Source organism: Antennarius striatus, chromosome 19, assembly GCF_040054535.1.
Source record: "Antennarius striatus isolate MH-2024 chromosome 19, ASM4005453v1, whole genome shotgun sequence".
NCBI classification, from domain to species: domain Eukaryota; kingdom Metazoa; phylum Chordata; class Actinopteri; order Lophiiformes; family Antennariidae; genus Antennarius; species Antennarius striatus.
This window is the reverse complement of record NC_090794.1, coordinates 2,594,581-2,606,826: the sequence shown is the minus strand read 5'-3', so window position 1 is coordinate 2,606,826 and position 12,246 is coordinate 2,594,581. Positions and strand designations below refer to the sequence as shown.

The window sequence follows — 12,246 nt, the reverse complement described above, 5'->3', positions numbered from 1 at the left end:
TTTTCCCATTAAAAATATTTATTTTGGGTAGGAAGAGGGAGAAGGATTGATGATTCTGTGATGGGTTCGCCTCCCCACTGATATATGGTGAACAGTTGGGACACCCAGGACAAAACAATGCTTATATAATCGTTAATGATAAACTCAAAATAGAACGACAGCCTCCGGTTCGACCATTAAAGACTGAGATCCTGTTATTAATTGTCATGTTTACTGTCACCAAATGAACGATTAAGTGAAAGCGGATTAAAAATAGTTCATCCAGAAGTTCACTTTCACTCATTACAGTAAAAGTGTGTTATCAGTGTTATTGTTAACTGATGAAGAATAGCGGCTGCGTCCTTTGGTCAAGTCAGTCCCGCCCACTTTTGCACATTTCTCACATGTATACGGATCAGGTATAACTGAGAGGGACGTAGAGGGACTTCAGACGGAGAGAGGGAAGGAGGACACGGCTGAGAACGGCTGCACAAAAGATCCACCAGGACAGAAATCAGTGAAAACCAGAGAGATGATGCTCCGACAGCTGCTTATGCTCGCGGTCCTGGGCCTCGCATGGACGAAAGGTTCCCACCGTCTGCTTCAAACCAATCATAAACATTAAGAATCAGCTGGTAGATTTTATAAGGGGTATCGATTTAGGGAATGAAGTTGAATTTTATTCTGCGAAATACGACTAGGCACCCATCAGCAGAGAAAAGAAGACAAAACTACAGTTTAAAAGTGTATTTTCAGTTTGGACAAAAGTTTTGGGTTTTTTTGTCAGTCATTCATTTTTGTCATTGAAATATTTATTCTTTTTTTTTTTTTTTTTAGGAAAAACTGTCTCTGCGCTTTGTGTATTTTTTTGCTAGAGGAATCCTCTATTCTAGTATCTTTAAGAAAAGGTTTGAATCCAGAGATTCTGCAGTTTCAAGTGATCAAATAGTGTGGAATGCTTGGAAGTTGGTGTTATATCCCTGTGTCTCGAAAGGAGAGTGAGCTTCACACCTGTTTCCATGGAGACATGGTGACTAAAGTGTGAAGCCGGGAAAGAAACTATAGCACAGAATCCTAATACTTACACTTTACCCACCATTAAATCATCTTAACCCTCCACGACATTAAACTTGTGTGTTTATAATAATGCGCTTTCTGTTGTCTTTCCCTGATGTCTTTTAGTAACTGGGTTTCCTTGTGCTCAGATGTTCCCCTCACAGCCTCCCCCTTCAAATGGTGAGTCCATATTCTTATTTTAATCGCTGCCGTTGGTACAAATGTGTGAGCTGATTTAAATGCTATAATAAACACAGATTTTAATACAGCGTGGACGTTGCATTTAAGTGTCATTACAAATATCGTAATTTCCAGGTTCTCCTGTTTTCTCCTAACTTTTTCACAAATATTATAGATGGTAGCTATCAATATCAGATTACAAGGCCCTTCTGCTATTTTAGTTTCATACTTCTTTTGCATTTTATTGCAATGGGATATATTTTACTTTTTAAGAAAAGAAAATCAAATTTTTTTTTTTTTCAGTAAAACAAATCTTCCTTCATCTCCTTGTTTGATTTTCACAAAAAAATGTGTTTTTCTGTTTTAGTCGACACCGTCAGGCCCTCTGACGTCACTCAGCTCTCCGCCATCGGACTTCACCGGAACAGGTGAGCGACAGGAAGTCATTTTTGTATCATCGGAATTTCCAAACTCACCTCTGTCTTTATTTTTCCTGCAGCTATGAACTGTCCGCAGTGGTGTCAAGACTCAGTGGTAAGATGTATTATTATTTATTATTTATTTTAGTGTTTACGGGACATGAACATAAATATCGCAGTTATTCAATTTTTATTGACTGTTTGTAAAGATAGCATTATCACATCCAATTTATTTCTCTATATTTTAAGGCTGTAACTAACAAAAGTTGTTTTTTAAATGCAGTTTAAATTTGAAACGTTCAACTGAGTTGGAAAAACAACAATATTTACTTACAGTGCCTCATAAACTTGTTTATAATATCGGAACTATTTCCAGTTAATTTAGTGATGATTAATGGTAATATGTCTCTATCAGAACTGATGACTCTGTTCAATCCGGCACTGGTTCGTCATCTGTCTGGTGAAGCAGAGCTGTACGGTCCTCAGTTAATTCACCACAGGTACAAACTGAGACGCGTGGGAATCTACACCTGAGGAGTCTGTGTGCTTTGGTTTGAAGTATTTTCCTTTTGTTTGGTTTTAATGCAGCACATTGCTGGAGCAAGCCAAAGAAATATCCCCACATCTCCAACAAAATCAGGTACATAAAGGATAATTATTATATCCTCCCAGTTTATTTTATATATGAATTTGGATGTTAATCAGACTTATTTTTTCTTTACGTGTAAGGAAACTAGTTGTGCACCTTACTTGGAATTGAAAGTGACTCTTTAACATCTAGTGGACATAAAATGGCTAAAGGTGGTTGATCTTCTCTTTTAGGTCACTGATACGGACAAAGATTGGAAGTTGCTCCTCGTCTTCGTTCACATTGATCAGCTCTGTGCCTGTGAGCAGCAGCAGGTAAAGTCTTCATCCTCTCTGTTATCAATTCATCCATAAACAAGATTTCTGATCTGCTATTCTTTCTTTTTTTGAAGCGTGAGCGTTGTTGTCTCAGTCTGTCTGTGTTCTTGTTCAGGCTGCCGTTCAAGCAGCGGTAGAAGACGTGGATGAAGCCCTGCTGTTGCTGCGGCCTCAGGTGTGTTTCAGGTCGCATGCAGAGTTTGTCCCCATCAGCGTTCAGACATTCACTCCTTCTTTGTTCCGATTGTGCCGCAGCTGAAGCGAACCATCGTCAGCATTGCATTGTGGGTAGGGGATACTGATGGCTTCCACATCAGGTGAGATATTTATAGAGTTACAGTTCTAATATTTTCACTTTTTTCACATTACTTCTATATTATGAAATAAAAAATTATACTAGATCAGTCAAATAAGATACCGCCAGCATGAGGAAGTGGATCCAGATCATAATCCAGATCTGGGAGATTAAATTATCAATTTTGAGGGGGGTAATTTGTGATGTGTCATCGAGCTGATATCACCCCGGAGGGCGTTGGTGGAGAGAGTACTTTCTTTTTTGATCAGGTCATCTTATCGAGATCAAGACTAGATACCAGAGGACAGAAAGCAGTGATGGCACAACAAAAAGGATTAACCGTTCTTGTGATGATCCTTTTTTTTATGAACCCGTTTCACCGACAGGGAATGTCCATGCATGGAGGCAAGAGGCGAAGGAGAAGCCAGACTGCAGAAGGTCCTCCTGAGTCATGCTCTGAAGGTTTGTCTACTATAAATCTCTGTTTCCTTCATTTCATTTGTTGGTTAAACTGCATTGAACTTTTAATCGGTTCAGGTTTATCCGTATCTTAAACTTTCTGTTCGACTCAGGAGTCCTTGGATGAGCTCATGATGAAGAGGAGCTGGTACAACAGCAGGGATGACTTCACCGTCCTGGTGCAGGACTCGCCTCTCATCACCGCCCCTGTGAGTCACGACCTTTCTCTTTTCACAGCTGTTTTTTTTTTTCCGTACAAGAGCCTCTATTTTACTTTATGTGGTGAACTTTTAAATTACAATCCAGGAAGACAACTTAAAGCAGCAGAAAACAGTCTAGATCTACACCCTGCTGAATCAATTTACTAATTAATATATTCCTTATGTTGAAAGACACACATTCTAGTTATCTGACTGCAGGAGGGAGGGATTCATCCTGTTTTCATTTTCAACAGAGAGGGAAGCCTCTCTCGGACTCACAAGCGTCTCAACGAACCGACGACCTGATGGTGCAGACGTGGTCTAATCTGGTGAGTCTTAAATCCATCTGTATTTCAATTTCTGCAAAGAACCTTTTTTTTTTTCAAGTTTCATAATTATCTTGTCTCTCAGCTGCAGCCCATGAAGGATGATGGGAAGATTTCGGCGTTGCCTTGTCCAACCGAGGTGAGCGCTGGGCTAACGACACACCCATGAAGTCGAATCAGGAGGTTTGAGTATCTCACAGTCTGTCGCACCTTCTTTCTAAAGGAACGGCCCTTCTTGAGGACAGAGGGGAACACTCCCTCCTATCGCCATGGTGACGCCTCTCCTCTCCTTCACCCGGTGAGTAGAGTGGAACGGAGTAGAGGCCGGTGTTGTTCACTCCTGTCTGTTTCTCATCGTGGATGTGTGTCCACTCAGTTTACAGGCACAGAGATGCCCTGTGAGGACCGCAGCCCCTCCCCAGCTCCACCCACCTCAGGTGAGGTGGCTAATGCTATATGCTAGCCATGTAATCAGAGGTGCCTTATAATCCAGTGCATCTTATATATGAAAAAAGTTTTAAAGCTAGGCCATTTATTGAAGGTGCGCCTTGCAGTGCAAAAAATACTGTATCATGTTATATTTCTGCTGATGGTCTGTTTCCTCTCTATTTTCCCAGTCCATGAACTCAGACCTGCAGACATCAGGGTGGTGGCAGCTATAGGAGACTCCCTGACAGTGAGTAGATATGTAGTACATCCATTCATTCACAAAATAGTCAATATATAACAGTCCATAGACTGGAAGGACATGTATAAATTTCACATCATTATAAGGTCGTTCATTGAACTCGCATCTTATTTCATCAGGCAGGAAACGGAATCGCGTCCAGCCCGAGCAACATCCTGGACGTCCTGCGTCAGTACAGAGGTTTATCCTGGAGGTAAATCCACTCTTCATCATCACCATCAAATACCACAACGTTAATACCAACGTTGATGCGTCGCAGCTTTGGTTTAGCGGAGCTCCTCTGTAAGAGTGTTCATTTATTTACTGACAAACTCTTATTGCTGCTGTGCTTTTTTTTGCAGCATCGGTGGAGATGAAAACCTCACAACGGTCACCACACTGCCCAGTGAGTCTCAGATGTCACGTTACATGAATTAAGCATGTGCAGATTTTCAAACATTCCCATTGAAATACTTCTTTATTGTTTCATTTGTGAAAACAGACATCTTGAAACACTTTAACCACAACGTGACGGGCTTCTCTGTTGGCATGGGCAAACAGAACACTCCTCAGTCTTTCCTCAACCAGGCTGTAGCTGGAGCTAAGAGCAAGTGAGTCCTATCAGAGGCTTTCTATTTTTTATCAGTCTTGTCGGTTTATACCTGCTCCTGCCGTAAACTCTTATCGGATTTAAGCCCTTGAGATTAGATGTATGCTTCAGAGCTCTTCAGTCCCAGACTAGCTCATCGGATAGGTTATTTATTGCCAGGGGAAAATGTCTTTGATGACAAGATGCCACCCGGAAATCACACTTTCTGTGAGCTGTTAGTTAAATGATTTCAGTATTTTTTTTTTAAAATACTGAATTAATGTGGTGTATAATTAATAAAGCAAGTCTTAGTTGCTTACATTGTTATACTTCTCCAACTTAACAATAGATTCATGCATTTGAACATAAAAATGAAAGAAAAAAAATCATCCTGGGAACTTAAAATTTCAATGTAATTTTTCTTAGAATTTGCATAATTTTTCATCAAAATACGATTATTAAATATATTACCTTTGTTTGAGAATGAAATGAACAAGACAAAAATCTGCGTTTGTGTGAACACAAATTTAAATCAACGCGCTTCTATCAAACTGTATTTCCTTGTATTTTAAGGGACCTGTCGTCACAAGTTCGCACTTTGGTGGAAAGGATGAAGAAAGACTCTGTAAGTGTTAGATTAATCCTGTTTTTATAAGCACAACCTCCTCTGTGTAAATCCACACCTGATTTGACAACAGAAGACAAAATCTTGCAAATCTAATAGCCATACTTCTTCTTCCTCTCCCACAGAGAGTCAACTTTAAGTCCGACTGGAAGGTGATCACCGTCTTCATCGGTGGGAACGACGTCTGTGACCACTGCTACAACTCTGTGAGTGCTCAACCTGGAGTCACGAACGCACGAGATGAAGACACAACCTGAACGTGTCTTTCGTTTCTCTACAGCTGTTCTATTCTGCAGAGAATTATGTTCAGAATATTCGCGGCGTCCTGGATTATCTACACAAAGAGGTAGATTATTCTGCTTTTAGACATGCTGTAATCTTTTCCAGTGTATGTCAGTTTGGTTGCTGGTTCTTTAATTTACCTGACCTCTCTCAGGTCCCGCGGGCTCTGGTGAACTTAGTGGAGCCACTGGAGATTATCCCGTTGAGAGAAATGCACATGGATTCTTCTCTTAGATGTCCAACCTGGCTGGTGAAGTAGGTGTCATTTGTTTCTTAGTGACATCATTTAAGGACGTTTTACGGCCGCTTGGCCGTTTTTATGTGACTCCATCATCCTGCCATTATGATTCGTTAAACAGCAATAAATATTTTATTATCTCTCCTTTTGCCAGAATCCTGTGTCCCTGTGTCATTTTGCCAAAGCAGAACTCTGAAGCTCTCCAAAAGCTCAAAGATCTCAATAGAAAATATCAGGTAGAGAAGAGGAGAAGGAAAACATTCCAGGATGTCGACGGGAACAATCTAGTTCTTGGTCAGGCGTTCACGTCTCTTTTCTTTCTTGAAGCATTTGCTGCGTGAGCTGGTGGAGTCGAGCCGGTACGACAGCCGCCCAGACTTCACCGTGGTCATCCAGCCCTTCTTCAGAGAAATCATCGTTCCCAGGATGCCGGTCAGTACCAGACCTTTAAGAATGTGGTCCATCAGGTCCTTATTTGATGTAAATGTTTAGCACACAGCGCAAAAGAGGAGAACAGCTAGCCTGGCTTTATACAAAAGTACTGGTTGCTGAAACGTATTTAAATAAATTAATCAGTGAACTTGTTGGATGTTGTGTCTTTTTTTGTTTTTATTGTATTCTAAAGGCAGTGTTTTTATCCTCATTATGGCCATTCTCCAAAGCTGTTTAAATCGATCCACCGGACTTTAAGATTTTAACTTTCTTAAAGTCCAGCAGATTTATTTACTGACACAGACATTATGTCCATTAAGTAATTTATTTGGGGCTCAACAAGTCAGCTGCCAAGCAGGATTTAAAATTTGTGTTTTATATTTAGATCAATTTGTTTTCTGTCTTCAAGTTGTCGCTTTAATAACCTGTAAAAGATCGCATAAAAATATTCTTTAAACATATGAACCCCAAATCGTTTGCATTCTTACGCCTTTTCCACAGGACGGCCGCCCTGATCGCTCCTTTTTCAGCGCCGACTGCTTCCATCTGAGCCAGAAGGCTCAGACGCTGATGGCTCGCTCGCTCTGGAACAACATGGTTAGCACCAGCAGAACGTGATCACGCATATTTAGAAGTACTGACTGATACTCAGCCTGTCAACCTGTTTCCTCAGCTGGAGCCTCTGGGCAGTAAAACGTCTGTGCAGGATTTTAAAACTAACCTTACTCTGAAATGTCCAGACAAGGTAGGAAAACTCTGTGACAATATTTTCGCTGCATTTTAAGGCTGATCATGTGATCTAATTCATATTCTTTGTTTACAGACTGCTCCATTCATCCGCACCTACAACAACAGCGACTACGTCTACGCCGGTCCCCCTCCAACACCTGAACCAATCACAGTAAGAGTCCAGCCTGAATCTGTGCAAATAAAATCATTAATTACTGAATGATGCAACAATTTCACTGAAAATCAACACAGTGTTGCAAACAATTATAGAATTAACTGATAAATTCAGCAACAGACCATAAACCCGAGACGAATTTTATGAATGTTAAAACAATTTTAAAAGAGCACCTTAAGAAGAATTTAGAATGTTCCAGTTCCAGCCTCCTAAATATGGAGATTTTCTTCGCTTCTCTGCATTAGATGATAAATTTAACATTTAACAGGTTTTTAATTTTTATTATTAAAAAATAAATAATGCAAAGAGATTGCTTTGGATGCTTTCTGTGGCTTTTTATCACATGAACGTGAACAAATCAAACTCGTAAGAAGGGTTAAGTTTGAATTTCAGCCGTACTGTAACAGTCAAGTGAAACGGAAATAGACGGGAAACTCAACATTTCGGAATGTACCTGTACTGTAATCAGATTACCATTTAATGTTTTTTTTTTTCCATCCAGAACTGGGGAAGTGACTTCTCCTGCGTGGACCTTGGTCCGTCTGACCCTGTGCCAGCTTCAGGTGAGCCACATTCTGCATGATCAGCAGAGATGTCCTCTACAGTTATGGCTCAAACACTGACATTTACATATTTGGGGTTTGACCTTGACATTAGTGCGTTATATCTCCTGTATGTCTTTTATCTACAGCTCACAAGCTGAGGCCTGCAGACATCAAGGTGGTGGCAGCGCTGGGAGACGCTTCGACGGTTAGTGTCGTAACACCGCGATATCCACTTTATTTTGTCCGATGAGAAAGGATGAGGAAGAAAACACAGTGTACAAAATTTATCATCATCATCTGGTATTTCTGTACTTTGAAGGGGAAACATACCTGTAATTTAAGGTTAACTGTGGACCTGTTGTTATCAGCTACTTGGTGTCATTGAACCATGAACTCTCTATCAATGTGTTATCAACCAGATATGTAGCTCTAGTGATAATTGCCTCTTTTATGCTTTGGTTTATTTTTGATGTCAGGCTTAATCTTTGACGTTGTCTCATTGCTGTCGGAGACTACATGTTTGTTCTGTGTTTGCAGACGGCCTCTGGCGCGAAAGCAAAAACCATTTTTGATGTCGATAAAGAATATAAAGGAGTATCGTGGAGGTACGACGAGCCTGCAGTCGTTACCAGGTTTACTTTAGCGTCACATTTTCAACCCCCGCTGATGATTCTCGGTTATTTGTTTCAGCATCGGAGGGGACAAGGCTCTGGAAACGGTCACGACGCTACCGAGTGAGTTTATCCCGCTAGATGAAATGTTTGGCGCTAAATTCCTCATGTGCACATTTTTCTTCTAGTCATTTTGCACACAGGAAATGTAAGATATGAATATGAGTCATGCATGACGCCCAGTGCCTGCTGCAGCCTTCATAACCTCAGGCTTCACTCCCTGCTGGTTTTTCCAATTTTTCCTCAAATAATACGTAATGATTCTGTTCTTTCTCCCATTAGATATCTTGAGGAAGTTCAACCCCTCCTTAAAAGGCTTCTCCAAAACCCAGGGCTTTAATGCAAAGGGCTTCAACATGGCCACACCTGCAGCAAAGGCCTCGTACGTTCATTTTCTTCTAGATCCTCCACCTGATTTAAATGCTGCGCTCCTAAATACCTTCTTTCTTTTCCAGAGATATCCCAGCACAAACCCAAGCTCTCATCAAGGCATTGAGAGAAAATAAAGTGAGAATTCCCCCCAAAATAAGTCATATATGTTGCTTCTATTCATGTTTACCTCTTGCATGCTCATTTTTTGCATTCCTGTCGTGCAGGATGTGAATTTTGCAAAGGACTGGAAACTTGTGACGATATTTGTCGGGGGAAATGATCTGTGCAACTACTGCACAGACCAAGTACGTTTTCTTTAATAGTGCACATAATTATCCACACATTTCCTCATGTAATGCAGTAAACAACATGTTCTATATATATATATTTCTGCAGGATAACCTGTCTTCCAAGAATTACAGCCACAATCTGATGCTCAGTTTGGACATGTTGTACAAAGAGGTGTGTTGCTAATAGTGATCGGTCGTTGCCATCTGCTGTGCTCACAAATGCACTTTGTTTAAGTTGCTTCTGCCTCCCCATCTTCTTCTTGTTCATGTGTGTTTAGGTACCGAGGCTGTTGGTTAATGTCGTGGAGGTCATGCAAATAGACGTACTGAAAACAGTTAAGAAGAACACGATCGGCTGCTCTCTAGTGCCGAGGTTTGTTCTACAAGATCCTCCAGGTTTCAGTGAATAATTTCTAAAAGACCATTAATTACAAGCATCTATCAGCAGTTGGATAAAGCTGACAACTAGCTGGTGGAATTGTTGACACAGTTAGTTGGAGAGATCATGACTTGATCAAAAAACAGACTTAGCTCACCTTTGCAAAAGGAGATTTATACTCTGTTCCAGGACAAGCTGCCCATGCGTCATCAGCCCGGTTGAAAATTCTCCAGAGCTTGAAGAGATAAAAAGAATCAATCACAAGTATCAGGTAAATGCAACAAACGCAATTAATATTCCATTTCTTTTTTTAAAAAAACAACGTACATCTGTCATTTTTCACAATTTCCCTCTTTTTATTCCAGATTGAGATCCAGCAGCTGGTTTCTGGAGATCGCTATGATGGAAAAGAAGATTTTGCGGTGGTCCTCCAGCCCTTCTTACAGACTTCCTTCATCCCTCATATAGGAGTGAGATACTTAGCCGTACAAATGCATCCACACAAACTTCCACAAACTTACATATATAAACGTATTCCTCTAGGAAGGCGAGGTCGACTCAAGTTTCTTCTCTGTGGACTGTTTCCACATCAGTGAGCGGACTCACGCTGAGATGGCCATCGCCCTTTGGAATAATATGGTGAGATAGAGAGGAAGAAACGGATCGCACTACAGCACAAAATGTCCAAGTGTTTTCTTTTTGGTTCACAGAACATCTCTCTTTGTCTTAATAGTTGGAACCCGTAGGCAGGAAGCAGGCCTACAACAATTTCACACATGACCGCTCCAAGATTCGCTGCCCTTCTGAGGTGTGTGTTTGTGTGTGTGTGTGTGTGTGTGTGTTTGTGTGTGCAGGTGGTTTGTTTTTCTGTCTGTTAGCAAGAATCAAACATTTTGTGCATGTTTTCCTTCTGTGTTTTGGAGAGGTAAAACATTCCTTTACATTTCACGAGCGATCCAGATCGTCATCTGAATCAAAGGGACTGATGTGTTCAGGCCCCCTCGACATGATGGGAAAACTAAGTGTCCGTGGAACCCAATTTAGTTCCATTTCAATATTAATTATTATTCATATATAACATTGTATTTTGGAGGCTATATTTTGTATGTAATATTTCATCAAGAATTTGGGTGAAAAGTTTGAAACCTTTGCAAGAAGTACCTTTAAAAAAAAAAGTAGTGAGGCAAAAATAAGACACATCTCAGTCATGAAGGAGGTGGGATATGATTTAAAGCATAATGAGCGTGATTTAGAAATGTGACTAATTATTTCTTAATGTTTCTTGAATTAACTCATAATTCCCTAACTGCTCTGACTGGTCACTTCCTGTTTCATGCAGGCCAATCCCTTCATTTTCACTAAAGTCAACAGCCTCCCCAGCCCCCCAGTGACCACCACCACTACTGCTTCTCCCGGCTCAAGCTCCACCACCAGTGTCGAACCAACCATCCCCGTGACCAAATGTCCCTGGTCTATGCCCGTGTGGGTGCCGGTGATCATAGGAATCTTCAGTTTACTGGCCGGCGTCATTGGCGGTTGGCTGATCCTCTCCTTCATTGGCCGTCAGAGAAAAAATTTGGAGAAACCAGTAGAAATGAAAGGAACTGGATTTTGATCACTTGAAGGCAGAAAGTTGACTCCAGAAGAGAAACTCTGCAAGAGCTGCAACAATTCATATTTGACTGTGGTTTTTGAGAGGTGCGATAAAAGAGATGTGGTTTTTATGGCGCATAGGAACCCAGTTGAATCCATATAATGTGCATTTCTCTGTACTCATTTGTATTTATTGTAAAAAATAAATTTGATACCGTATGTCAGACATGGTTGATGTACTTTGTACACAATAATGCAGTTACCACAGACACAACAAGGAATCCTGTGCTATCAGATGTTTCCTGATCTCTGATGTCTCCCATCTTTATAAACTCTACATTATCTAACTGATTGGTTTTTAGCCATGATAGTGATTTGGCTCAATGATATGTTATCATCAGATACACTTATATTATCCTAGCGAAATTTGTCGTGGACTCCAACATCACAGTTACATCCGCCTCCACAATAAATTAGGAAATGAGATCAATCCAAAAAAATTTTTTTCTGAGAACAAGCTGCTGCTTGGATTGGAAAGACTTTCCTTCAACCCTCCCTGTAACGGTCATTCCAATATACTATATAACAGACTGACAAGCTTTGGTTTTAATCATAAAGTGAGATATTTTCTCTGCTCTGATAAAGACTGATAAAATACATGTTTTAAAATCCTCTAATCAATCCCATGCATTTCAAGCTTGTGTTAAAAGAAATCTCTGATGCACATATGATGGATGAAGTAGATATCCAAGATAAATGTTAGTAAGTAAAATGAGGCTTGATTGATTGAATCCAATAAATTGAAACCTGACCACTGAACCAATGTCACAAACCATAAA

The 12,246-nt window shown here is 40.5% G+C and overlaps 1 protein-coding gene across 1 annotated transcript; it reads left to right on the top strand.

Moving 5' to 3' along the window:
- Positions 1-344: 344 nt before the first annotated feature.
- On the top strand, positions 345-11,621 carry LOC137613763 (phospholipase B1, membrane-associated-like). Its single transcript, XM_068343189.1, has 42 exons — positions 345-566; positions 1,162-1,215; positions 1,583-1,643; positions 1,715-1,749; positions 2,050-2,134; positions 2,223-2,274; positions 2,457-2,537; positions 2,635-2,715; positions 2,796-2,857; positions 3,222-3,297; positions 3,408-3,503; positions 3,749-3,823; positions 3,906-3,959; positions 4,044-4,118; positions 4,197-4,257; positions 4,438-4,496; positions 4,628-4,701; positions 4,850-4,893; positions 4,990-5,098; positions 5,650-5,701; positions 5,827-5,907; positions 5,982-6,047; positions 6,138-6,238; positions 6,376-6,457; positions 6,549-6,653; positions 7,155-7,250; positions 7,327-7,398; positions 7,477-7,554; positions 8,060-8,120; positions 8,249-8,307; positions 8,640-8,707; positions 8,793-8,836; positions 9,056-9,155; positions 9,229-9,280; positions 9,370-9,450; positions 9,542-9,607; positions 9,714-9,808; positions 10,004-10,085; positions 10,180-10,284; positions 10,358-10,453; positions 10,548-10,622; positions 11,154-11,621. The coding sequence occupies exons 1-42, from the start codon at positions 512-514 to the stop codon at positions 11,427-11,429; spliced, it is 3,282 nt and encodes a 1,093-aa protein (XP_068199290.1). The 5' UTR covers positions 345-511; the 3' UTR covers positions 11,430-11,621.
- The last annotated feature ends 625 nt before the right edge of the window (positions 11,622-12,246 follow it).

Excerpts from the sequence above, each read along its gene's own strand:
- LOC137613763 (XM_068343189.1), top strand. The coding sequence starts at position 512 with ATGATGCTCCGACAGCTGCTTATGCTCGCGGTCCTGGGCCTCGCATGG. Across the intron at positions 7,251-7,326 it reads GCTCGCTCTGGAACAACATG|CTGGAGCCTCTGGGCAGTAA; the intron begins GTTAGCACCAGC and ends CTGTTTCCTCAG. Across the intron at positions 10,454-10,547 it reads TCGCCCTTTGGAATAATATG|TTGGAACCCGTAGGCAGGAA; the intron begins GTGAGATAGAGA and ends TTGTCTTAATAG.